This window comes from Tyto alba, unplaced genomic scaffold, assembly GCF_018691265.1.
Source record: "Tyto alba isolate M040663 unplaced genomic scaffold, T.alba_DEE_v4.0 Super-Scaffold_12, whole genome shotgun sequence".
NCBI lineage: Eukaryota > Metazoa > Chordata > Aves > Strigiformes > Tytonidae > Tyto > Tyto alba.
The window spans coordinates 3,416,562-3,443,068 of NW_024881274.1; the positions used below are offsets into that span (position 1 = coordinate 3,416,562).

At 42.3% G+C, this 26,507-nt stretch overlaps 1 protein-coding gene across 13 annotated transcripts in view; it reads left to right on the forward strand.

Annotated features, from left to right (window-relative positions):
• TANC2 (tetratricopeptide repeat, ankyrin repeat and coiled-coil containing 2) overlaps positions 1-26,507 on the forward strand; it is a 281,670-nt gene that overhangs the window by 194,128 nt on the left and 61,035 nt on the right. For all 13 annotated transcript variants that reach the window (XM_032996633.2, XM_032996632.2, XM_032996634.2 and 10 more), the window contains 4 exons: positions 892-1,155; positions 13,565-13,690; positions 21,314-21,595; positions 24,006-24,139. In XM_032996633.2, coding sequence (XP_032852524.1) covers positions 892-1,155; positions 13,565-13,690; positions 21,314-21,595; positions 24,006-24,139 — 806 coding nt within the window. The remainder of the gene's footprint in view (positions 1-891; positions 1,156-13,564; positions 13,691-21,313; positions 21,596-24,005; positions 24,140-26,507) is intronic.

The window sequence follows — 26,507 nt, forward strand, 5'->3', positions numbered from 1 at the left end:
TTTTTTTTCCTTTCCTTTGTCTGCCCCCAGCCCTCCTCAGGTTAGGGAGTGGGCAAGTTTGACACACTCAGATAAGCTGATATGGGCGTCCGGACCTTCTCTCAATGACTAAGGGGTCTGATGGTGACCTTGAGTGAATGTGTGGGAGACTAAAGATGAAAGAAAAGTCAACAGCCCAAAGGGAGTTAGTTAGGGGATAACTGCATCAGAATGCAGAAGAGCAAATAACAGGGAGAAGACACAGTGTGTGGATCAGTATAGTACTGTCACTTCCCAGTGTGAAAGTCAATATACCAACAATCCTGATCTGTAAAGTGAAATAATATAAGGGAAAATGTGTGGATTACAGTTAAAGCTTCATAAAAACCTGCTGTCAATCAAATGAGATATTGGGTTCATTTTCTGAACCAAACTAATCCCTGAGAGCTGGTTGTTTATGCAGGTCAGGTGGGGGCTTTCTGTGCCGACAGCTTTTCAGTGTCACACATTGCAAGGTTATAAACTTCTGCAACCATTCCCTGAAAAGGTGGTGACTGTGATGCAAATGAACAGATATGAGGAGCACTGATAATGCTTTTTCCTGAATAGTTTCTGCTCTTTCTGGAATTGTATATTCAAATACAGTGCTGCACATAATTTTTAATACTCTTTGTAATTACAAATGGCTTTTAACAGTATGAGCCAAAACATTATAGCCTAAATGTTCTTTTAGAAGTAGTAAGCAGAAACAGTATCATTCAACTAAATTCCATAATCTCTTGATTTATGTGAATGTGGAAAATATGATGAACATCATTTTTGGCTCTTGTGTTGCACAACTCGGCGTAGAGCAGCATGTGTGCAAGCCATTCTTTCTTTGTTACTCATTTTGTTTATAATTTCTTCCCCAAGCTACTTTGACAAGCTACTCCGAAAATGTGGAACGCACTAAATATGGAGGGGAAAGCAGTAAAGAACTTGGATCTGGAGGAAACCTGAAACCTTGGCAGTCCCAGAAATCCAGCATGGACTCCTGCTTGTACCGCGTGGATGAGAACATGACGGCCTCCACCTACAGCCTGAACAAAATCCCAGAGAGGAACCTGGAGACGGTCCTGTCCCAGTCAGTACAGTCTATTCCTCTTTACCTTATGCCACGGCCAAATTCAGTAGCAGGTAAGAAAAAAACATTTTTGCCTTTAGGTCAGAGCGAGGCACGGTACATGCATGTCACAGCCCTCTTCGTGTTCTCATTATCCAAAGAGCAATCTCCTTTCTGTAGTCATAAACATTAAGCATGACAAAAATTGTCTTTTTGTTTGACTTACTGCTTCTAAATGTAAAATTCCTGTGGGGAAAACTGCTGGTTCTGATGATGTTTAATGGTTATTTCAGCAGTCTGCGGTCCTTTTTTTACAAAATTTTACAACTGTAAGATTGTTGGAGAATGTGTAGTTTGTTTTGGTTATTTTTTTTTAAGGTTCTTTGCTGTCATTACAATGTAAATAATATTGCATTTGAAGTACTGCATAATTCCAAGACATCATAGCCATTTCTACCGTTTCAAAGGATTCACTGCAAGTAAAATCAAGTGTTTGATCTTCTCTGAAGATCTTAAGAACTTTGGAGTTAAGAGAACTGTGATGCTTTCTGTCTACATAAAAGTTGCTGTGAATCCCATCTCTCTTGGTGGACTTGGCCCTGAACATCTCCTCACACGCGTGTGCACGCGCTGGTTTGCCTTTCGCAGCATCTGGGATTTGCTAATGACTGATTTTTTTTGTTTTGCCGTAACATCAACATTTTCTTCATTTAATTTTGTGTCTGCTGTTTGAAGGATTCCTAAATGATGCTGTGACATATCTTACTGATGCCTTTTTACAACCTGCTAAGTTTCCCCCTGAAGTTGGTAACAGCAGGACAGAAACAAGAGATAGGATTAAAAATACTAAAGCTTTACTGAAAAACTGCTTGCCTGGAGTTAGTCTCCTTTGCTTTGCTGCCCAGTATTTTTTTCTTGCTGGGTAACTTCTCTGGGGTTAAACATTGTGTTGAGATGGTCTGTATTTCTGTCTGTGTAGACACAAGGAGAAATACAGAGTTTGTCTTTTTGTAGAGTCCCTGCAGGATTCTCCAGCTGGCTTGGCAGCATCAGTGCTGCTCCAGAAAGTCCGGACTGCACAGAGCCTGGGATATTGCTGTTAAAACAGCATCTTTTGGCAACCCAGGCTGTGTTGCATAACTAGATTTCCTTTTTAATCCCACTTTGGACAGTCACAGGCCTAAAAGCACTGTAGAAATGAGATTTTATAGATGCTAAAATACAGGCACCCTAAGCATGGAGGTACAACAGCGTGTGCTACTTATGCCTGAAGGACTAAAAGCCTGGGATTTCAGAATGGAAAGAGAAGATAGGAAAAAAGTTGGAAACGAGCTTGCATAGCCTCATTAGTTTAGGTTCATTTCTTATAAATAACACTGCGTAAACACCTTCAAAAGAAAGCAGGGTAGGCCAGGTACCATAAATTTAAATGTACATGTGTATTGTTTTAATTGACTTTGGAAGTTGTTGGCTTGCTTGATGCATTTAGAGGCAAATACTGGGTCAAGAGAAAACAATTTAGCAAGATTTGGGAACACCTTTTCCTTCTGGGTGGTTTTGGTTTTGGGGTTTTTGCTGCTTTAAAGTAGTGCATCAGCTAACACAGTTCGTGTCCCAGGATAAACTGTTCTGCCTGTAACTATGGACAAGAATACAAGATTTGGCTTAACCTTTTATCTTCGAATTATCACGTTATCTCCTATAAGTTTATGGCACCAGAAAATTATGTTTCCTAAGTAATAGATTTGTGTGTTTGTTTGTTTTTTTTTTTTTTTTTTCCCCCAGACCTGTTAACCTTGTTATCTGTGTATTTGAATGATGGGAGAGGGAAACCAGATGTAGCTTCATGGTTGACTTAAGCCTGTCTGCAAACCGTGCCACTGCCCAAAGAGTTAATCCGATGCTGTCTGCTGACTCCACGGCCTTGCACCAGCACTACATGTTGGGTAGCCATTTGATAAACCGGATTAGTAGACTAATCTGACTGAAAATTAACCCTCCAGAAAATGTGTATATTAATTTTGAGCCATAAGTTTATTAGTGTGGAGGCAAAGCGTGGCTGGGAGTGGGGCAGAAAGCTGCCTTTCTTTTAGTGGTATTCCACATTTTAAGGTAATCAAGAAACCACAGCTTTGCTAAAACAGACTGTTCTTGTCTTTTTTTTTTTTTTTTTTCAAATGCAGTTGAATTTATATACAAACAGTCTATTCTTGGGAACCAATGCATGGCAGCACTTACACCTTGTGGCTTTTATTTCTTTTTTTTTTCTTTTTTTTTTAAGGTTCTCCTCAAATATCTTCCAAAATGACACAAAAATATTCTTACAGCAGGTTTACAAACAGCAAAAAATTCCATGTAATGCATCCCTTCTCTCACCAAACAGCTTACAACTGGAAGCAGTTCTCCCAACATGTATTGGTCTTGTCTTGCACTTTGTTGCGTAATACTTTTTCAGAAACAGTTAAAAGCACTTTTTTTTTGGTAAATACTTTCTCTTGGAAAGAACACCACCACTGCAGGCTCATGTGTACTGTAAACTGCCAGAGTGGGATGTTAGATTTGGTAGAGCACGTCTGGGTCTTGATAAATTGCTGAGGTTCATGGGTTACTGCATATGTGATACAAGTTTTTTAAAAGCCCAGCTGTGAGAGCAGTGAGAGCACGTCTTTCACATCGGCTCAGTGGGGGCACGTATGGTGAGCAGTACCGAGTGACCTACTGCACGGAGTACAGAGGTTGTTAGGCAATTTTCTGGTATGAAGTCGGAAGCAGCTGTGAAGGGCACTGCTGTTTGCCCGGGCAGCCAGCATTGCAAAACACTGGCTTGGAAGAGAAAGGGGAACTGTGCTGCGGAAAGGTCGGAGCAAATTATTCCTCTGGTGGTAGCAGAACTTAAAGTTCTCTGGGTCACACATAACTTAGGGACAGCAAATTGCTCGCAGCTTGGCTGTGAGGTAAAGTGCTACTAATAAATTAGAAGAAAATTAAGCAAAATGTGAGCAGAGTCTCTATGCACTAAGACCATGTTTCTGGGAGAAAAAAAATAAGGAAATTAGGGGACCAGAACTGCTAGTTCTTTTCTCCTAATATCCCACATTAACAGGTCTCAGTTATATTTAAATTAGTGCCATCGTGCTTCAGAGCCAGCCCCCCTTTAAAATCAGCGGGGCAGCTCAGGCACTGAGTCCATTCCACCTTCAGATTTCATCAGGTCTTTTCAAAGCTAAAAATTCAATTTGGCTCCTGGAATTGGTTTCGTGCAGCATTCGCAGACTGTCTTCATAAATGCAGAGAGAATCTCAGCCTGGCTCTGTATTGTCTTTTTTGTCTTTTGTTATAGAAAAGGTATTTTTTATCTCCGTAGGGAATCTTTTAAAGATCTTCTTATTGAGTTAGGGTTTCTCCTGCACTTTTCTTCTCACAGGTTGGTAGAGTTAAATACTCTTTCAGCATTTTTTAGTTATGTCTCTCTGGAATTCCAAGGGTTTTTTACAATCTCAAGATTTTTTAATATTTTCTGGAAAATATTATTTCTGCCATTTTACTTATAAAGTCCCTATCAATTCAAAAAGGGAAGTGGTTACCTCAATGTATTCCTCTGATCTTTGGAGAGAACACTTGTTGCCACAGCGCAGCCTGAGAAATTTAGATTTTCATCAGCTAAATTGCATAAAACCAGCTGGAATGAAATGGCTGTATCGCTTTCATCTTGAAAACTGAAACATACCACACTCCAGGTAGATGCAAGGACCAGTGGCCCTTCATGGATCTTGACCATAGTTTCTCATAGTCTCTTGGATTGGGGGAAGATTTACCTGGATTTAGCAAAGATTTTTAATATTGTGCATTTAGTAGTTTATAATTTTAGCGAAGTTACACTGCTTGAATTCAGAGTTTTAAGGTCAGATGGCTGAATTTTCTGAAACGCTTTAGTGAAACTCTTCAGCCACACTGGACATGAAAATAAGGGGAAAATGCAGTGTTTTACTGGATGTAAATTCCTGTGCTTGCTGCAACTGAGAGGTCTCAGCACCTCCAGCTTTGCCACTAGGGCACAGCTGGATTTCCTTGGTGTTAAACCCCAATTGAGGCTCTAAACTGGAGTAGATTCCTGTAATGGTACTGACTTTCGTGGTCTGAGACAACTTCATTTACATGATCATCATCTTAGTGGGGAAATAGTTGTAAAGACGAAGTTTAGTCATGGTAGCCTTATATTTAACTTGAAAAATCACTCACTTCTGGTGAACTCCAGCCCTAACTACGTAAAATGTATTACCAGGTTAGAACCAGCACTGGTTGCAGAGAAGGAAAAAGTCACGTTAGGATTTCAGAATTTTAAAGTAGTATTTTAGATAGTTTGTACACAGGGAAGTGATCATATTTTCTGTTAACGTCAAGTTACTGCTCAAATCCTTTTTTCTTTGGTTTAGCCAATGCTGTATTATAATGTATATAATGTATGTGTGGAGGGAAACCCACAAAAAGGCAAATTAAACATTTTCTTAGTTCTAATTAAGGAAATTCCCTTCCCTTTCTATGTAGTCAAGATAAGGAATATGGGGAGGTATGTGTTACCTCTCCTGAACACAGCCTTTGCAGTACAAAGAAACATTGCTTCGTTCTTCCAGCGTGAACAGCAATTTTTCTTGCTGTGTGGTATTCAGAAAGCATAACCCAGTAATCACCACTTCTAACTGAAACCCCAAATCTCAAAGCTTTAAAACAAGAAAAAAAGAAAGGCAGGAAATGGAAAGGCACAAAGAAGCAGAGTCAAGGGAACAAGTGTCCACATCAGAGGCGATGATGTGGGAAAATCTCAGTATTTCACCAACTCGCCCAGAGCCGCGTGTGCCCGGCTGCAGCGCGGACGTAAGCCGTCCTTGCCAGAGCCCTCACGGTGGCAGGGTAAAGCTAATCTGGAAATCCTCCATGGTTGTGGTACTGATAGCAACAGCAAAATACAAAAAAAAAAAAAAAAAAAAAAAAAAAAAAAATAGTGATTATAATTCCCTCTTTTGTTGTGTTTACCTGTTCTCTGGTGATTTGGGTGACAGTTTCAGAAAGGCAGTCAGGAGTTGCTAACAAAATTCTTTCCAAAAAATCCCCAAAGTAAAACAAGAAGTGGGTCTTCGCTTCTGTGTGGCGGAGAACTTTTTAACTGTCAGGAGAGATGGTGTGTGCTCCAAAATGAGAGAGGGCTGCGATTTTGAGAGGTTGTGAGCCAAGAAAAAAACCCTACAGAAATAATCCCAGGTCTTCTAATAATGCTTTAAAATTCACTTTTACAGTTCACCCCCATATGAATCCATTTGCTTTGCCGTTTTATTGTTCCCAGAAACAGAAAACTTCAACTGCATTTTCTTCCCACCCCATCCCAGACAAATATGCACAATAATTCATTTTATATACTTCAACATTTTTCATACTAACCGTCAGAAGACGCTTGGCATTGGAGTTGGGCATTCAGATTTTGAATGCACACAAATTTCTTAGGAAAGTTTACATTTTGTGCACACAATGAATGTCTCATTCTGTTTCCATTATCCGTGAAATAAAACATGAAATCTTGTTTTATTTAGACAACATGCATGGTTTGCAAGGTCTGTTTAAATATTAACAGAATTAAAAAGCCCTTATATAATACTAGCTCCCCTCTTTTTTCTCTTGAAGAATATGAAATAGCAGCAAATGTATTATTAGTTATTCACTTTAAATCCTTTATCCATTAGAAAAGTGTGGTGTTGAAGGTGAGAGCAGGGTTTGCATGAATGCCTATAAATGATGGTTTTTGGAGAACAGAGTGAGCAGTGGTTATCTCGGGAGTGTCCCGTACCCCGGTGTCTGGCAGCTGGCCCTCCAAGGGTGTTTCTGGCAGAGATCCGAGTGTCTGGCAGACCTGCCTACCTCTGCCTGCACCACACAAGACAAAAGCACAAGCTGATAGTACAAGCAAGGTTATAAAATGTGACTTGAAAAGTGTGACTTTCAGAAAAGCAAATACCTCTCTCCCTTAAGGTCAGAAAAATACGAGGTAAAGCGGTGGTGTTTGAGCAGGCAATGAAAGGGACTGGAAGAAGCTGATCATAAAAATGGGTTTCTTACTGTTGAAGTATGTTCATATTTTCCTCTGCCCCATGGTTTTCCTGGAGGAATCCAGGAAAGGTGATGTAAACCGGGCGAGAGCGGTGACCCCGTCTGGAGTGACCAACCTGTGAGATGTGAAGCCGCAGTAAAGCCCATTGGAGATCACACAGGAGGAAGCAGAGCAGAAGCTTTTTAAGAATACCTTCATCTCTGCCTGAGGGAAAGAGAATTGATACAAAAATAGCACAGAGAAATGTGATGTTAAAGGAAATGCACCGCAACAGGGGGAAAGGAAGCTCTAATTAGATCGGCCATAGAGCACGTGTTTTTCTGCAAGCCCAGCAATGGTAGCTGTGTTGCAGTCTAACAAAAATTTGCATCTTTTTTCTTTTTTTTTAATTTCGTTATTGGGTATGGCAGCTCTTCATGTGAATTATTCCAAGGAGAGAAGTGAAATGAAGATGCTTCGGATAAACCCAAAAAACTTAGGATTGTCCTATTTGTGTTTGAGTGTTTCTTGATAACCTAGACCAGATACCCAGCCAAAAATTGAGTCGTTAAATCTGAAGCATATTTTTAATACAGCTGTAAGGAATCTGTATGTGGGGTACATGGAGAATACCTTGTAAGAACACAATCTGATCCGTGCATCAGTCATGGCAAGCTGAATCTGTTGACTCAGGTGAGAGCAGGGACGTGCCCCCCCTTTCCCCATCTCCTCCAGATGACCCAGTGTGCAAAGTCCACCCCCACCCCCCCCGGCTGCCAAATACCAATTTTAAGTCAGGTGGTTTTGTGTTGATTGTTCAAATAGTATATTGAAACTGAATTATCTTCCACTATTTGTTTGCCATTTCCTTGGGAGAATTGCATCTGGGGTATGTGAATATTGTTTTTGAAGAGGTGCTCTTTCTTCTGCCTTGTGTTTTAACTGCAGTCACTGTGTCTTATTACACTGGATAAGGTTCAGAATCAAGGGGAAGCTTTCAACAGTTTAATATTACATTTACTGAGAAAAATTGATCTTGCATAAATTTTGAAGTACTGAAGCATATTCTCAGGAAAAATTGCTTCTGGTTCCTCTGGCCTTAGATCTCTTTAATTATTCCTCAGTTCTAAATCAGGAAGATAAATCTCAGTTCATCAGCCTGAGAAATGTCAGGATAGTTGTACCGACAATAGCAAAAATAACCCATTGCAAAATGTGAAATGGAAGTGGCCGCTCACGCAGACTGCAGTTCATCGTGTATGAGTCTCCTCAGTTGCAGCTGTAGAAGATGATGATGGTGATGGTGAAGGGGAGAGGAGAGCCTGACTTTGGGCTGCTGAGGAAGAATTCCTCACTTCTTGTAGGACCAACAGTAAATCAAGCCACCGGCCGTCCTCGTGCTCTTCTCTGGCAGCGCACAAAGTCCTCCCCTGCAAAACATCCGGGACTGCAGCTGACTTCTTGTTTCACAGACAGGACAGAGGCAGACTCTTTAAATAAATAAAATAAACATAAAAAATACCATCAGGATTGCAGTTCTCCTCAGGAAATTAAACAATTCCTCTTCCAGGAGCCTGCATGTGTATTGTAGGGACTCAAAAAAATACTCAGTTGTTGTTTGCTTCAGAAACTTCTTTCTGCCTGTTGTGCAGCAATTAGTGGCATCGAGCCGCCGTCAGCCCAGCCAGAGCGTCATGCCTGTGCCATTTCCCAGTTTGGAGCTAGCAGAGTTGATGGTCTTTTCTTGATATGTAAAAAAGACTGACTGCTGTCATTCTGTAGACCTCAGTTATTGGGGGAGCGTGAACAGCACTCAGGCTTCATTCCTGTCTTGCTTACCAAAATCCACACCCTAGAACATTCGTGCAATCTTGAAAGATTGTTTACCCCTTTGCACTAGAAAAGCTTTTTGAGTACACAACTCAACAAGTGCTGGCAAAATTATGTTCCTCAGAAATCACCGAAGTCCCAACATTGCTAACCCTCCTTTTAGCTGCTAGCTGGTGTGGACACAGTCTAGAAACCAGTTTCTAAGGATGTCTTCGCAGTCCGGACCTGCATTAACAGCTGTGGTGACCGGTTGTCCATCATTTAACCTCCAGAAATCTTGGCTTCATGTTGAAAATCTTTCCCTTAATCATAAGTAAGAAAATTCTGCAGCCCCTAAGTAGGTGGTAAGAAGATAGGAATGATGTGTATGAGGCACTGGGCTCTTTATCTATTAGCTGTGACTTCTATCTAAGAGATAAAATATCAGAGGATTCCATTCATCTGAAGCTATTCTAAACATCGGTTTTGAGGACTTAAAAGGGAGGAAAAAAAAGAAAAAAGACCAACAACAAAACCCCCTTAAAAAGCAGCCTTCTCAGAACAAAAAAGTAGAACTGCCAATATTGCAAAGTGACGAATATCCCCATGCTGGTGTTTAGCCTCTATTTTAAAGAAAGTAATGTGTTGAACGGGGAGATGCCATGCTTGATCAGACCAGCTGATAGTTTGAAAAACTGGGCTTCAAAACCTGGGCATGCTCTCACAGTGAGTCTCTTCATCAAGATTTTTTCCCACAAAGTTTTAAACAAGCATGATTGGTAGTGATTTAAGAAAATTACACACTAGTTATGGAACTGCCACTAGTTGATGCTTCTGAAACAATCAACTAAAGCAACTCACATAGGTTTTGAGAGTCAAATACGGTTTGGGCAGTACAGGTTGTATATGGCGTGTGATCTGTGCCTCTTCAGAATAACAGTTTGGCATTTTAAATCCTATAAAATTAACAGTGAGGTTCTGTGCTGCCCTAGAGTATTGCAGGTCTTGCTTCTTGGGCATGCAGCATGTTTGTAGTGCAGTATTTCCTTGGTGTTTGTGGGATTGGCCTGTCTGAGGGTGTTTTCCTGGGGACTGCACGTAAAAATAAATTTGCTAATAATCATATTGTAAAACTGATTCCCTGATCAAGGACTAACGTGTTTTTAAAAAAAAAAAAAAAAAGTTATCATAGTTTTTTGTTGATGAGTAATTGGGGAGGAAATAATTTTTGGTTTTAACTGTTGTTACATAAATTGGAAAAGTGAGCTCTTACGCTTGTTGCTACACTGAATGGTCTTGTACAAAGAAATGAAATCAGCAGCAAAATTAATATTTCTGGTCATCCTTGATGACTCTGTATGTGCTTGATAGAATTAAAATGGGACTGAAGCAGGACTGAATATGGAATTTAGAGGGAGGAAATGTTGTCCTTCAGCAGCTGATAGATATATATATAGAGAGATATATATATACACACACAGACACTCATATACATATATATATATTTATATTTAGCAGCAAGTCCAATATGAGGAGTTTTGTTTTCTTTCCTTTTTTTCCAGAGAAGAGGAGAAGTTTCAACGGGGTAACTTGAACTGAATTCATGAGGATATTTAACAGAAGTCAGTAAAGAAAAAGTGTGGTGACTTCACAAAGAAACAGTAGTTCTTTCAGCCAGCAAGTTTGTTTATTGTATGTGATGAAGCCTTGGTGCAGCAGAACTGCTGAGCTCTGTGTGTAACGCATTAATAACTCCCATTCAAGGGCAGAAGATATGCCTGGAAAGGGTGATAATCCTTACCCTAATTTAATGATCTCCATAAGCTTACCGCAGTGTCATTTATAAATACAAAAGAAAAGCATTCAGATGTTGATTTAATTTTTTTTTTTTTTTTTTTTAAAAGGGGCTCTCCTTTGCATAAATATTCCCTTTCTAAACTCCCCCAGAATCAATTAGGGCTGTTTCTGGTGTGGATTTTCAGCATATCCTAAATGCACTAGCCACTGCTGGGCAGTCCTGGCTGGCTGCTTTTTATGTTGTTGCCTGACGATCAAGCAAAAAGGGATTTTTATTTAACAGGAAAGGTTTGTCTATTAAAGTCCTACTTTCCATGAGGAGGTCAGCAGCCACGTGTGCGACTGCCTCAGCTGTAAGGTGTTCTGGAGCTGGCGTGGATGGTGGGATGAAGGCTGAAGTGGGAAGGACTGACCGCGTGAGGTGGGACCAGGCCCCTGGTTTGGAGACCTTGGGCTTGCCTGTGGTTGCTGCAGTGGCATCTGCTCTTCCACAGCAGATCCCTGGGCTCGGTTACCCTGCAAAAAGTGGACATAAACTGCGCGTGGTTTTATACCGAAGGCACATTTGTTGGCCTGTGCCGCTGTAGTACGAGCGGAAGCCGAAGGCGACTGCTGGCGATGCTGGGAGCAGGCTGCAGTGGGTTTAGTGCTCCCAGAAAATAACTTGCATCCACACCAAAGCCACATCTTCCTAATTGCAGCGTTTCAGCTCTAATCTGCTCCTTCACAGTGAGCATCTAATCAACTTTACAAGAGTAAAAGAGCATGAAGGACTTCTAAAAACAGACTTTGATGGTTTTATCTCCTCTTTTTCTCGCTCCTGTTGTTTACCTTTCGTCCTCTCTCTGTCTCTCTCTTATTCTTTTTGTTAAAACTTATATAAAGCGTTCAGGCAATTTGAAGAACAGCATTAAAAATTGCTGCCAAATTTAAGCCTCCTCTCCTCACCCCTTGTTACAATCTCTGACTCTTGCTTAGTTTTTGACTGCAACATGATCTTGTAAAGATTTTTACATGGTCATTAGGCATTGTATGAAAAAAATGTTTCTCTTAGTTTTGAATTTTTCTGCCTTTCAGTTTTGTTGAATTATTACATCTTGTGTTGGATGGCAAGGAAGAAGGATTCAAAGTCCAGTGCCGTGAGCTACCCTAGAGAGCTGTATCAAAATATTTACCCATTTCACAGTGAAGAATTAATGTCAGCTTCACAGGCAGTCTTTGAAGAAATCATGTAATGAATTAGTTCAATTTAAAATAATAATCTTGTTATGGTAATTGACCAAAAACAAAAGAAAAAAAAACAGTATTGGATACAGAGTGCTGAGCAGCCCAACACTGAGCAGTGTGATTTCCATTGGTAAGTGTTTACTGTGAATTTTGGAAATTGTTATCGGAGCAAGAACAGAGCTAGTGATCTGCGAAGACTATTTTTAAGTCTTCTGTTTATAATTGGGAAAATCATTTCATGCAGTGGAGTTTTCATTCCTTTGTTTTATAATATTCCGTAAATTACTTGGCTGAAAAGGTTCTGATGTGGCAGAATAATGGGTAAATTCAGATGTAAGTGATCTGAATTTGTTTTGTTGAAACCAGTTTCTGCTGTCTTTCAATCATCACCAGTAAAAAAAAAATAAAAATGGATTGATGCAGCTTTGTGGCCAGTGTTAGCTCTAGTCATTCCCCTCTGATACGGTCCAGAGGCATTTCCCAGTGAACCATGCACCACCCATCATGAAATTCAATTTAAAAAATATTTGTAATCGTGGGGCACCTGTGAAAAAAGTGTTGCTTAAAAACTGATGGCTGAAATGATCACTGTAAATGTCACTTCTCGGTAGGAATTGCCACGTGTGGGGTAATGCTTGAGGCCATGGGATTTGGAGAGAAATACCTGCAAAATCAGGCTGGTTGTGCCCTTCGTGCTCCTTCCTGATTTGCCGTGTTTCCCCGTAACGCCCAGGGGATCCCTGCCCGGAGCTCTGCCCCGCAGAAGTAGTCCAGTGGCCTGGAGGTGTGCGCTGGGCTAGCGGTGCGACCATCCGTGTGCTTCATGTGAAAAATGAAATACAAAATAACTTGTGCTGTATTATCTGCCAGGTTCTGAGAGAGAACGTTTCTAGCTGCAGTATCTGCCCTAACTGTGCTTATTCACGTAACGATGGCACCTTTAGAAGAGACCAAGAAATTACTCCTATTTAATCTGACATTGTAAAGAAAACTAAATTCTCCCATGAGCAGGTAACATTGGAATAGTAAGTTATCTTTAGTTCAGACAACATTTTTCTCATTAGTGTATTTTCACTGTTCTGTTGGAAGTTTAGTTTTCCTGCCACTAATTCTGGCTCTATGAATGGGTAAATATCCAAACTAAGTAGATCTAAAATAATTGAAGAGGAGATTGTGAGCTTTAGCATAAAACGCACTATTGAGTTTTCTTTCACATAGTAGGAAATGTTGACTGTCTCTGTCAAGCTTTGCACACGTGCGGCTGGGTGAGTTCTGTGATTGGAAGAACTTAGATCACAAGAGGCTCCATGTCTCTGTTTTCCGTGTGTCTTTTTTCATGTGTGAACATCAACAGGAGACCAAACCAGAGCAAATACTGATGGGGCACGAAAAAAAGTTACCAAAACTCTTCTTTACTCCTTGCTAAGGGAAATCAGACTTGGTTCGTCTTAGCTGTGTTGACCCAATGTAGTTACAGCTCCGTGGATTTGGTTTAAAAACCAAAAAATAGAACCACCAGAGTATTGGCTCCGATAGCCAGGTGTGTGATGTAGCTGTTTGCTTTCTCGTGGCAGCCACCAGCTCAGCCCACTTAGAAGATCTGGCTTACCTGGACGAGCAGAGACACACTCCGCTGCGGACCTCGCTCCGAATGCCGCGGCAGAGCACGGCCGGCGCCCGCACGCCGCAGGACCTGCGAGGTAGGAGCGCGCCGGGGGCTTCGGGGGGCTCTGGGGTGGAGCGTGGACTGCAGCCGCTTCGTCCCCAGCCTCGTGGAAGTGCTGGAGCAGGACGGGTCTGCGTACAGGTGTTAAGCACTGCCTCTCCATGAGGATGTGACCCAACCTCCTTTATTTCCATGTCCTTGGTGGCATGGCTAAATCGGGAGGAGGAAGAAAATAAATGTATTAATGACCAAAGTACTCCTGCCTTCTGTCTGTCGGTAATTAGCTGGATGGTGCTCCTCTGCTCCATGATCAGTCAAGTGCTGTCTGTGTAACATTTTGGGGTTGCTTTTCTGGGCTGGCTTAAATGTCCGCTTTGCCGGACGCATGCTGTACATAGCCACGGTGTAAAGATGGATTATAAGAGGAATCATATTACTGAATTGGTCCCAAGTCTGAGCAGCCTCATTTTACAGATCCGCAAACTGTCCGTTGCAGAGCTCCGCGCCCCGAGGCGGGGTGATGGGCGTCTCCCCCGTGTTCGGTTCGCTGAGGGTGCTGCCCTCCCTGAGCCCGGCGACCACGTCCGGGGCGACGGGACAGGCTGCGTGTGCCTGTGGACAACCTGGCACCGAAACTATACAGCCACCCCTATATCCCACGAGGATATTCCTGCACAAGCTCCCCAAATCCCTCAGTGCTCCCCTGCGAGCCCTCCCGGTCTCTGAGCACTGCAGGGCTAATATTTTGATAGTTTCTAAAAAGCGAGATATTTTGATGGGCTGCTATCTTCTTCTGTTTTTTGAACAAAAAGCAAAGGTTTGCAGTCCTCGCTTCTCAGTTTGCAGCGTATCAGTAGGGAAGGAGCCAAGCTCAGGCTGTGGGGCCGCCATCCCAACGTGGCCCTCTTACAGAGACTCACAGTACCAGTACTCAGGCAGCCCTTTGGCTTCTGAAAGGCCTTTTGAGAGGGGAAATTTTTGTGGGTCTTCCTGGTGAATTCCACAAAAAGGGCGTTAGCAATAAGAAGAGGAGCCAGGGCTGACATTTGTAGTATTTTGTTTATTTCCAGGCAACTCCACCTCGATTCACCCCATGTCCTTGGGGTTTCAGCCCAACCTACAACTTTCATCCCCCTTTTAATCTGAGCACGATCTCTGGCTGCATCCTCCAGTGATCGCCGTGGCAGCTTCACCCCCATCATTTGTCATGGCACAGATGAGTAAATGGCTGAGAAAGCTCATTTGGGACATTTTCTGGTCATTGCTATGCCATGAGACTAGTTCATTCTCCCCTATATTGCGGGAGAGGGGGTTCTGTTGGTGGTGCATTAAACTTTCCTCTTCTCTGGATTTTTTTTGAGTGAGTGCCCACCATCCTCAGGTAAGGAAGTCAGGAGCCAAAGGGTGGCAGGTTGGGTTTTCACTCAGCACCGTGAGCACGACCTGTTACAGCCTGGTTGGGATTTCTACCAAATGCACAAGCCCCCACCTGGAAGAAAAAAGTGGTTTTGTGTCTCTTTGGATCGCAGTCTGTAATGAAATCATACTGGCTGGTGAGGCAGTTATAAAAATGTATTAGCAGGCAGTAAGTGAAGAAAGCAAAGTTTGACAGACAAAATTTCCATATGTTCGAAGGGAGCAGCTTGCCAAGGCTTCGTAATTTGCAGTGATTGCATCCAAAACATTAAACTTTATTGTAGGAACAGAATCAAATTGTTTTCCAGACACACTTTTAAAAACCATGTAGCACTACATATTTTCTTTCTTCTTTTTGTTCTTTTTTCTTTCCCTTTTTTTGAAGGTTGCATGAGAATAGCACTAGTGTTTCAATTTTTTGGAATTTGCTTCTGATTCTAGTTGAGATGCCATGCTATTTTTAAAAAGAGAGGGAGAAGAGAGTGTGAAAAAACCCCAAACTTCCACTATTTGGAAATATTTTCATTTCATTGAGTATGTGAAGGGGTTTTTTTCCCCCCAAAATGCTACCTGCTCCAGATATTACTGTGCAGTTGCGTTGATCTGGGATGCTGTGATCACCAGCTCTTTGTTCCAACTGGAAATCTTAAACTTGGGTTTCACTTTAATATCTCTAGTCTTGGCACTGGGCTGAAATAGCGAAGCAGTTCCTGGCCCTGTATCAAGGAGACACGTTACAGCCCACTGATTTGTTCCCAGTGTTTGAGAATCCCAAGGCAGAGAAACTAAATAGGAGACCATCCCTGCTATTTTTTGTTAAATCAGTTATTTTAACCAGTGGAGCAATACAGCAATCCCAGCGGCTCAGGGCACGACAAGTATTTGTACCAGTAGCAGGTTTTTAATAGGATAGTGAACGCAATGTTTACTTTTACTATTTTCAGCCAGTTGGATTTGAAGCTGTTCAGGGTTGCTGTAACCCAGAGTACAAGATGATGGCTGTGATGTACCATGGAGCAGGAGCCAGATGGCAACCAAATTATATGGTATTAGAACAACCTGACTGTTGCCATCATGATTTTTTTGTTTATCTCCAAAAAGCAAATGTCAGCGCTGATGGAGGGTGTGAAGAGCTGTGGTGTTTAGGTGAGGTTTGGGGTGGAGGAGAGGATGGCTCAGCCCCCACCAATGTATTGATTACCAATATGGCAGTAGCAGATTTTCCTTAAACTGTCCTTTCTAATTTTCTGGGGTTTTTTCCTCAGGGTATGTGTTTAATACTGTCACCTTTTGGGTAAGAGTTTCACTCATTTCTTAAAAATGCTAAAAAATAGTTTAGCCTTTTTAAGTCTGTGAAAAATAGGCACTGGTTTCATCCTGATGGATGTATATGTTTAAGACGACATTTGGAAGAAGTTGCAGTCTAAAGCAAGTAAAGGAAATAAACTCAGACATTTGGCTAATTTATGGGTTCTTACTTAATGAAAGACACCACAGATGCTGATTGATACTGTGTTATTTAGCACCCCATTTCACTGTAATAAATATTAAAAGCACTTATCACCTGGGCTTCCTCTCAACACACTGGCAATATCCAGGAGATGCAGCTTAGCCCTGTAAGGGCTTTCTTTGGACAGCAAGATGTATTTTCCACCAGGGGATGCTAAAATGGCAACAAAACACATCTAGGACAAAATGTAAAACAACTAATGAGCTGTGGATGCTGATTGACAACATAGCTGAGAACAAACTTCCTGTTTGAAGAGAGGGGAGTCTGTAAAACAAACGAACAGGCATTTTAGAGTATTTCAACAACTAAAGTAACTAAAAACTCACTTTTTGTAGCAGAGGGTGACCTACGTCGTAAAGGAGGATGGACCTTTCTCTGACTTTGCTACTGCTCATTTTCAACCCAATGGCTTTTTTACAATTGTGAAATAATACAACCAGCTTTGGTTTGATTTAATTGAAGCTTTCAGCCACAAAAAAAGTGCCAGGATGGGTATGGTAGGCAGTGTTTCAGCTTGGGATTTGAATTGCTTGGGCGCTACAGAAGTTGCACAGTATCATCAAATCTCATGAAAATTTTATGCTACCAGACCTTGTTCTGTCCCACTCCACACACTGATTTCCAGGAAAAGTATGGGTCTAATTTATGTTAAGGTGTTATCAGAAGTTCTGGGTATTTCTGGGGTACTGTAGCTTAAGTTCTATAAAATACTTCATTAAAAAGGAATATAAAACCCAGCAAGTGTTTGACAAATTTTCAAGGATGGGAAGGCAGCTTATTCACATACTTTGGTTTTCACAAGTACTACAGTCAAGTGGCTAAAAGGGTCCATCCAAAATGTGTGCGCACATCCTCACCCAATGCTTCTGAACCTTCTATCCTTTTTCTCAGAGCCCTTTCATTATCCTTTAATTAATTTCCGCCCCGAATGTTGAAGCTCGGGTGCAGCCTGCCTTCTCTCTGGTTCTCCTTTCCTTGTGATGTGGGGTATTTTTTCAACTCTTTGAAAAGAATTGAAAAATTCTGCCAGGGCTCCGGGGTCTTGCTGCGGGTTTGTGCCTTGCCTGCCTGTGCCTGGGGACTCCTGGCTGCTGAGGGTTGTAAAATAAATAGTAACAGGGGAGGATTTTGGCGTGGTTCAGCAGACAGTATCGGGAATTAATGAGGATCTGGCACATGGCTTGCAATTAGTCAATGGCAGTCTTAAATTATTCATAAACGTTTTTGACAGTCCAGCTAGGAAAACGTTGATGCTGCATTTGCCTTCCAAAGACAGTGCAGTGAAATGAAATGTCTTCTGCTGGCATGTGGAGGTGGTTCTGGTGGCGGGTGGGACGAGAAGCGTGTTCTCAGCACTCATGCCTGAACCACTGTGGCACTGGGGGTTTTCTTAACGGCGAGATGCTCACCAGCATCCCCTGCCTGCCGGGAGCCCTGGTGTTACCAAGCCTGAAGCTGTAAAATGTCTTGGCAGAAGAGGTTTGCTCCGCTGTGGTCAGTGACCAGTAGTGTTGGAAGGTCTGGAGGGGCCGGAGGATTGGATAGAGGTGGGTTAGTGGGTATGTCTCTTCTCAGGGGTTTGTTAAGCCTCTTTTAGGACAGGATATGCTATTCCCAGATGACAGCCATGATGTGTATATTCATGTCTGCTTGGGTAAAGACCAATCTTTAGGATATCCTTTGTCTGTTCGAGCTGTTGTGGTCAAAGGTGTAGGCATCACACAGCCTCAAAGTTATCTGCACCTCTGAAAAGAAATCAAGATCTGAGTCTAAGTCTCCACACTGTAAAGCAGGAGCTTATTGGATCCCATAGCTTTTATATTTAATTGGTTTTGTCTCTGCATTAGCCCCTGAGACCATTTGGTACTTGTTACTCCTGGCTTCCAGAAGAGAATTATTGTACATTTTCACTCACTAATGTGACATATCACGTATATACCCACACACACAAGTAAAGTAAAGCTGCAGCTTATCAAGCGCAAATCATAGCTTGATGTTTTCCAATTGGAGGGTTTTTTTGGTTTTGTTTTTTTTATATATATATAGTATCAGTGGCATAATGCAAACAAAATACTTCCCTTGTCGAATGCACTGCTGGAACGCTTAATCTGAATGAGCTGGACTGCTGCAGCTGGTGACCGGGCCGTGCGGGTGTGCTGTCCCTGTGCGAGGTGCCATCCCCTGGAGGGGACCCCCGGGGCCCCCGCCCGGGCTGGTCCTGCCGCGGCCTGGAGCTGCGATGGGGCCGCGATGGGGCCGCGATGGGGCCGCGATGGGGCCGCCTCGTCCCCTCCCACCGCCACCGACTCGGCTCCTCCGGCCTCTGCCCGTGCTGCCGGCACATCCCGCTGCGCTCGCGTGGCGCACGGGGGGAATCAAACGAGCTGCTTGTGAGCTCATGCAATTCAAAAGCCATCCCCACCCTAGGATAAATTTAAAGCACATTCATCATTCTCGAGTGGGAATAAAAATACAGCTCCTGTCTGCAGCATTTTCTGTATCAGTTAAAAAAGAATAAGGGAAATGCAAAATACCTAGCATTTTTAAATACAGGCTATTTTCCTCAGGCATATCTGATGCAACAGAAAATCCCAAGCCCTGCATCGGCTCTGGTCTGATGGATCAGCTCCCTGGTCAGGTCTGTGAGGGATTTCAGGGTGATTTGAGCTGTGGCATCAGTTCAGCAGTTCCCGGGGGCTGTGCTGGCATCGGGGCAGAGCCGGGGGAGCGGGGGGAGAACACTCTGCTGCTGCTGGGCTGGTTCAGAGGCGGGAGGGAGCTTGGGGGGACTGGGAGGGAGCCAGCATTGGCACAGTTTGCAGCTTCCAGAGGGTTTCATTGCACAACCTGGGAGCAGAGCTCGTCCTGAAGTGCAGAGCTGGATGCAGCACACAGCTCTGTTCAGAAACCATGTGGTTATATTTACAGTAAGATCTTCGGGGCACGTCTATAACCTCTTCCCATGTAGATAAAGCATCCCGCTGTTGTAATTTGATAAACTATTTTCAATGAGTTTAGTGCAAAGGCTGTGCAGTAGCTTTATCTGTACCCCCGAGGGGTTCAGGCCAGACCAGGGGGTCTGTGTGGGGATTAAACCACCACCCGCAGGTCCACGGTGGAGGGTGAGCAGGTGAAGAAATGACAGACGTCAGCAGTTGCCGAATGATATTTGTGCTTTTTAAATGTCTGAGGGCTTTTAAAACTTCAAAGAAACCAAGGAGTCTCCACTGGAAGCAGCTAATGTAAATGAGGCGAGTGTGATCGTGCCAAGAGATAACACTGAGCAAAGCGATAGGTTTTTTACTTAAATCTTTCTGCAGCCCTGCTTGAGGAACTCCTCTTCTGCAGCTTCATGGGATTTCTTTTAAAATATACTATGAAGTTATCTAGATTTTGTGTGGTTGTTTTTCCTTGCAGCATGCTGTATGATCTCAAAACGAATTGAGTTCAACTTCTGTGGTCCACAGCTCAAATTTTCCACAGCTTAACACTTCAGCTTAAATTTATGTGTTGAATGTCAAGTACAGTGTATGTCTTGCAGTTGAAGGTGTGTTCAGAGCTGGCATTCCAGGTCTGAAATCATGTCTCACGGATGTAGCTCCATCCACGTCACTTAGTCCTGACTTGAAGGAATTATGTTCTAAAATTCAAAGTTTGCAGGTAAAACATGCAAGTGTGACTAACCTCCCCGAGTGGGAATCACTTGCTGTCTTTGTGGCCACTTTCTGAAAGTTTTTAATTAAGAAGCCATTTTGGTGCTAAAGTGTGAAGATCCAACAGCTGTCTCTGCAAGCACAAAGTACTTCCATCACTTTTTAAATTTTTTTAAATAGATTTATGAGTATCATCTCCCAATTACAGATCTCATGGGAATCTTTCTCATAGCATCTTTGCACCGGATCTGTGCATAATTGTTACTCCTTTTAGGTGTGCGTTCACTAGATAGCTTGTGCTAAATGGAAGGAATGGCAAATACCCTCTTCCTCCACTCCCAAATGGTCCTGAAAAAGTTTCCAGGCTGGTTCGGGTTTAGTTGTACATTTTAGTACAATCAAATGCATAAAAGAATGGGAAAAGTAACACAATCAATATCCATGTTTTCAGGTGTTAGTGTTGCACCAGCAGACGTGGTCTTTTGCGGAGGTGTTTCGTGCACTCCCTGCTAACTTTGCGTTGCTTGCAACTGCTTTTCCTTGTGAAAATAGAAGATGTTTTCATTGCTATACAAGAAGATCCTATCAGCAAGATGGTTTCTTTTATATACTTTGGGAGAGTTGAAATAACTGTGCTTACATTGACTTAACACTTCTAAGTGCTGAGATTTTTTTTTTTTGTGATCACTGGACCGAAGAGGTGAACAGACATGTATCTATTTATTGAACAGACAGACAATCCTGTGTCACAGGGGTAGCTGCCCTGGAAAGCATACCATTCTGCCTGTGGCAAGGCCTTTAATTGTGGTGACTTTAAGCAAAAAAATTTATTTCTCCAGCTACACTGTTCTTAGCTGTAAACTATGTCTTCCTATAAAATTCTCTGAACTCCTTTGGTGGAAGAGGCTATGAATGAGCCAGATGCTTTTAACAACAAACCTGTGGGCAATAAACAACCTTGTATTTTTGTCATGTTTTACGTTGAAAAGATTTCCAAGGAAAATCAAGCAGCAATTTCTGAACTATAGTTTTACTGTTAGCATTGATGTTTATGTTCTTTCCCTGTGCTTCTTTATAGTACGCTTCGCACCTTACAGACCTCCGGACATCTCTCTGAAACCGCTGCTCTTCGAGGTGCCCAGCATCACCACCGAGTCCATCTTCGTTGGCCGGGACTGGGTGTTCCACGAGATAGATGCGCAGCTGCAGAGTTCAAACGCCAACGTCAACCGAGGCGTAGTGATTGTGGGGAACATCGGCTTTGGGAAAACCGCCATCATCTCCAGACTGGTTGCACTCAGCTGCCACGGCACACGTATGAGGCAGATTGCTTCTGATAGCCCACACGCCTCTCCGAAACGTGAGTACAGCAGAACACAGATCTTCAAAAATCAGAGACCTTTTCCATCAGCTTTTATAATGGTTTTGGCTGAGGAGATCCCATTCCTCTTTAGGCCCAAGAAATCAGCTTAGTCTTTGTTGCCGGGTGTTGTGGTTTTACCAAAGCATAGCCCCATACTAGCTACTGTGAAGAAAATTAACTCTGTTCCACCCAAAACCAGCACACCAAGCAAAGGAACCACCCGTCAGCAATATTTATACTGCTGTGCCAAACCTACTTCTTGAAGAGTCGAAGTCATCTGTCTCTTATTTCTCTGACGTGGAAACATCACAGATTTCTCTCCAATTAGGAACACTTCAATCTTAATTGCCAATATTCTATTATTGCAAATCCATGCCAGTGCATTCTCCTTCCCATATGGTTTGTTTATCTCAGTTCATCATGGTATAAATGTTTAGGCTCAGTCACAAGCCCGTATAGACTTGGCACCCAGGATTGTTCTACCTCTTGTGGTCCCATCCAATTCACATCACGGTGTGTTGACATGTCTGCAGGTGGGGATGACAATGTTTTAAAATCATTCAGCTCTCAGCAAGTGAGTAAGACAGGACTAAAAATATCAGTTTAGGTACCTAAAGGTGTCTTTAAGGATCTAGGTCACTGTATCTCAGTGAAACTGTAGTTAAATCTGTTTACTGGAATGCAGTACTCTTAGCCATGTCAGAATATCTGAAATGTCACCGAATGTTGGCATGTTGAATAGTGTCACTTGTCAGAGCTAAATGAACAATGCGTAGTGAAAGGCAGGGCTTGTTTCTATATTTTAACTACAGCTCTGCAGTGCACCAACTGTATGTCTCCCCAGTCTGCTTAGAGGGATTGTGGAGATTAAAGACACTACTGTACTTAATGGTTTCTGGGCTGAAAGCTTGGATATTTCAAATGAGAAGGTGCCCTGCATCTTCCATGCATAAAGGACAAAGATCCTTGGTCACAGCTAACACTGTCGCTTAGTTTGCACCCTGGTTTGTCCATGAAGTTAAAAGCTGAATGATTCCTCAGTGTTAGTTTTTGGGATGGAGACCTTCAGAATCAGTCAACTAATGTGTATTTATTTCCTAAAGAGATCACAAGTCCTAGTCTAGCTGTAGAAGATAATTATTCTGCAAGTTTATTTGATTTTTTTTTTTAAAAGCTGAGAAAAAAACCATCTATTATACTTAGTAAAATCTATGTTTAATAATAAATGCTAATCAGATGACCTGACTATATTACAGCAGTTGCGCTATCAGCATTGGTAAGCTGGCATAAATACAGCCTCATACTCTTAATTCTTGTCTCAGAAAAATAATACAGGTAAAGGTGGTGTGGCATGCTCAAAATCTAGAATGTGCATCATTGCTGACACATTCAGGGTTTAATTATGTAGGCAGTAGTCATCCTCCTTTGTTGTTTGCCATTAAATGGGTCATTGTTTGCATTATGATTTCAAGTCAAGCTCAAGGATGCATTGCAGCAATCCATTCAGGAAAATCCTCAGCTAGTACAGACTGCACTTAAGAGGACTGTTGCTTTTAAAATGTTCCTAAAATAAAAAAAAGAGTAATTAGACATCATCAAGTACTGCATGTATCATTAAAAATACTCTGTAGGAATACCTATGAGTGAAAATAAGAGTGATTTGAAAATGTTATCCACAAAGGCCAGGTGAATGGACTGCTTTAGCAATCTACTGGTAAAGCAAATTTCTTCTTTGCCAGGCAGAGGAAACAGCTAAAATGCAATAGAAAGCAGCTAAACTTGACAGAGATGATTCAAGTATAATTTATTATTTGCTTGCAAGTCTTTTCCAGATCCTGGTGCTACTCCTGCTTCTCTCCCTCTGATTACTTTAATGGGCTTCAGATGGATATGTTAGCTGTGGCTCTCCATTTATTTATGTTATAAAATAGGCACATAATTCAGAAAAATTGGCTGTCTCCACTGAAGGGGGACTCAGAACCAAATTAACCAGCGGTTGTTCATAATGAGGGGAAGATCTATCTGCAGAACTGCAGAGCAGGAGATCACGGCACTAAAATGCACCAAACTTGAAGACAGAGCATACCTTCAAGAGTGTGCTCGCTCAGTTATTGTGATTCTATTAAAGTGAATGAAATTGCAGCGAAGATGAATAAGACAAGCTCAACGCTTTATCTTAGAGGTTCTTCCCAAAAGTGCTGCTTCCAAAAGAAGTTTCTTGGTGAGCCTCTGGCCTGGCTGAACAACATCACAGTCTCTTGCTGCCTGAAATCCTAACCAGAGTATGTGGGGAAAGTATTTAAACCGCCGCATATGACCTGCTAGAAAAGAGCAGCTGCCTAGTCTGTAATAATGATGTCGGTCGTGCTTGTCCTGTAGCAATTCATAACCTCTTTCCTTGGGGCAGATGTGGATGCAAACCGAGAGCTGCCCTTAACCCAGCCGCCTTCTGCTCACTCGTCGATCACCAGCGGGAGCTGCCCGGGGACTCCCGAAATGCGCCGCCGCCAGGAAGAGGCCATGCGCAGACTTGCTTCCCAGGTACGGAAACGTTCGTCTCGGGATGTTTTTTGGTCCTTGGGAAAACGTCAGTTTTAATGGAACCTGTTGGAAGGTCTCCCGCCTTACATCACTTGGTGGGCTGGAAAATGCGTGTGTTCAAATGCTTGGTGGGAGAGTCTAGAGAAAAACTTCTGGAACAAGTTTTACTACCCTAGGAAAGTTATTTCTGTATAATGAAATTCCCATTACATCAAATACGCTTCCCTTTGTTCTGAGAGTTTATCTTTCCCAGCTATCATACTTTATCCTTATAAATGTTAGGATATGACATAGTTACCAGAATAATTGTAATTTTTGTTCGGCAGCGAAAATAAAATTGCCAAGTGTTTGACCAGTGCTTCATTTGGAAAAGAGCAGGTATCATACAGTGGGTAGAGATGCAGACTGAGCGTTACTGCTCTTTGTGTGCTTTGGCATGTTTTGGAAAAGTCTACAAAGCAGATCGTAGCCTTTTGAGTGATACACAAATCGCTTGCTGTTCTGGCAAGAGTGGATTGTATATAACACTATCACTTACTGTAGGTGAGATTTACAGCTTGAATTTTACTGTGTTACAGAGACTTAGCCCTACTTTGTGATGGTGAGAAGGTGTCATTATATTGCTTTGAAATCCGAGGAGCTTGCTCCTCCTACACCTTTTGAGAGGATGTGAGCAGTTAATGCTTTCCTGTTGCCTGCTCCTGCTTTTGGAGAGGAAAACGTCAAGCAAAGTCTTTGTTATAAATTATTGCCAGGATGTGTTTTGCTTCTCTTTCTGTGCCAGATCCTGCCTTGTCCTGTCTGCTTCTCTGCTGCACCCAGATGGCAAGGCAGAGAGAGTGTGGTATCTGTGTAAATAAATATTAAGACTTGGTATTCTCCTCTTCCACGTAGAATTCTTGAAAGGAATGCAATGGTCAGGTCTGGTTTTGTTCAGGACGCATTAGTCGTCGTATTCCTTGCAAATCTTAAGCATTACAGGCTACCAGAAGGGCCAGTGAAGTGTGCTATCTGTGCTTGAATTACCCCCATCTCTCTGGACTTTCTTCCCCTGTGTCCTTAAGTAATCCTGCTGGATTCATAACTGATAAAAAGATACAGTTTTAGCTTCAGTTTCCTCCTGAAGAAGGTAAGGGATACGACTCTTTCAAACAGTGTGTCACATCCACTGCATAGATCATGCAGTGAGGCTTTTTAGCATCTCTGATCACAGGAGAAACGAGAAGAAAAAATCTTTATAGCCAAAAATAAAATAAAAATAGGTTGCTATTCCTTGGCTGCAGACTCCTTTAGGAAAGTGCTTTAAAGCCTTGCTCATTCCCTAGCCAAAATTTTTTTTTCAAAACAAATGCTGTGTTTTGCTGTCAGAACATAACAAACGAGTTAGGAAGATGTACTGCCTCTTGTGCTAGCAGCAGGATTAGACTTTTAGTATGATTGTTAATCTCCCAGTAAATCTCAGCTACTGTAACTGTAGGCAGATTCCACAAGTAATCATCACCCACTTCCAGACATTAGGCCTTCGTGAAGAGATCAATGCCAAGGCTGATGAGTTGACCTTAGAATACTTGGAATCGCTTTTTGTACCCGAATGGCTGACACAGCATGTGGAACTTCTGCAAAGCTTTGTAGTGTTTAGCAAACAGTTCCTGGGATGAGTCAGAGCAGCAGCAGCACGGCTTGATTCAGCATTCGGGGACCTTGGGTCTATTCCCAGCTTTGCCGTTAGCCTTGTTGGGATCCTTGGAGACCAGCATCTCATCTGCCTGCCTCCATTTCCCTGCCTATTAAAAGAAAAGTGATCCATGCAGATAATGGTCCTTCGATATCTGGTGCTGGAAAGAACACCTATCTAGGTGTTACTTGGTTTTCTCGATTCAGAAGAGCTGTTGTCTTCCAGGTAGTGCTGCAGTGGGTGCCTGGATGAAGCCATGCGTTAAAATAAAGCACGTGTTTAAATCTTGAATGAGAGCTTCACATCCTACCACAAAGGGAAATTTTTCTGAAACTATATGAGGTTTTTTGGTTTTGTTTTTTGTTTTTTTTTTTTTTGAGCTCCATGTTCCTGCTGCTGATTCTTTATCATAAATAACAATGCGGTTTTTATTGCATCAGAGCCCTTTCCAGGACTGCTGTGCAGCACACTAAAAACAGTAAATTTGATGGATTATCAAGCCTCAGGAAGGGAAATAAAGGCAAATAAAATGGTTTAGAATGTTTGTCAAATTGATAGCTGGAAGTCGGGTGCCTAGTGCACTCTTAGTAACCTCCTGAGTAGTACAACTCAGCATCACCGCTGATGAATACTTGCTGTCAACAGCAGATAAATTGATTTGCTTAGAAAGAACCATGCTGTATGATGTCCTCC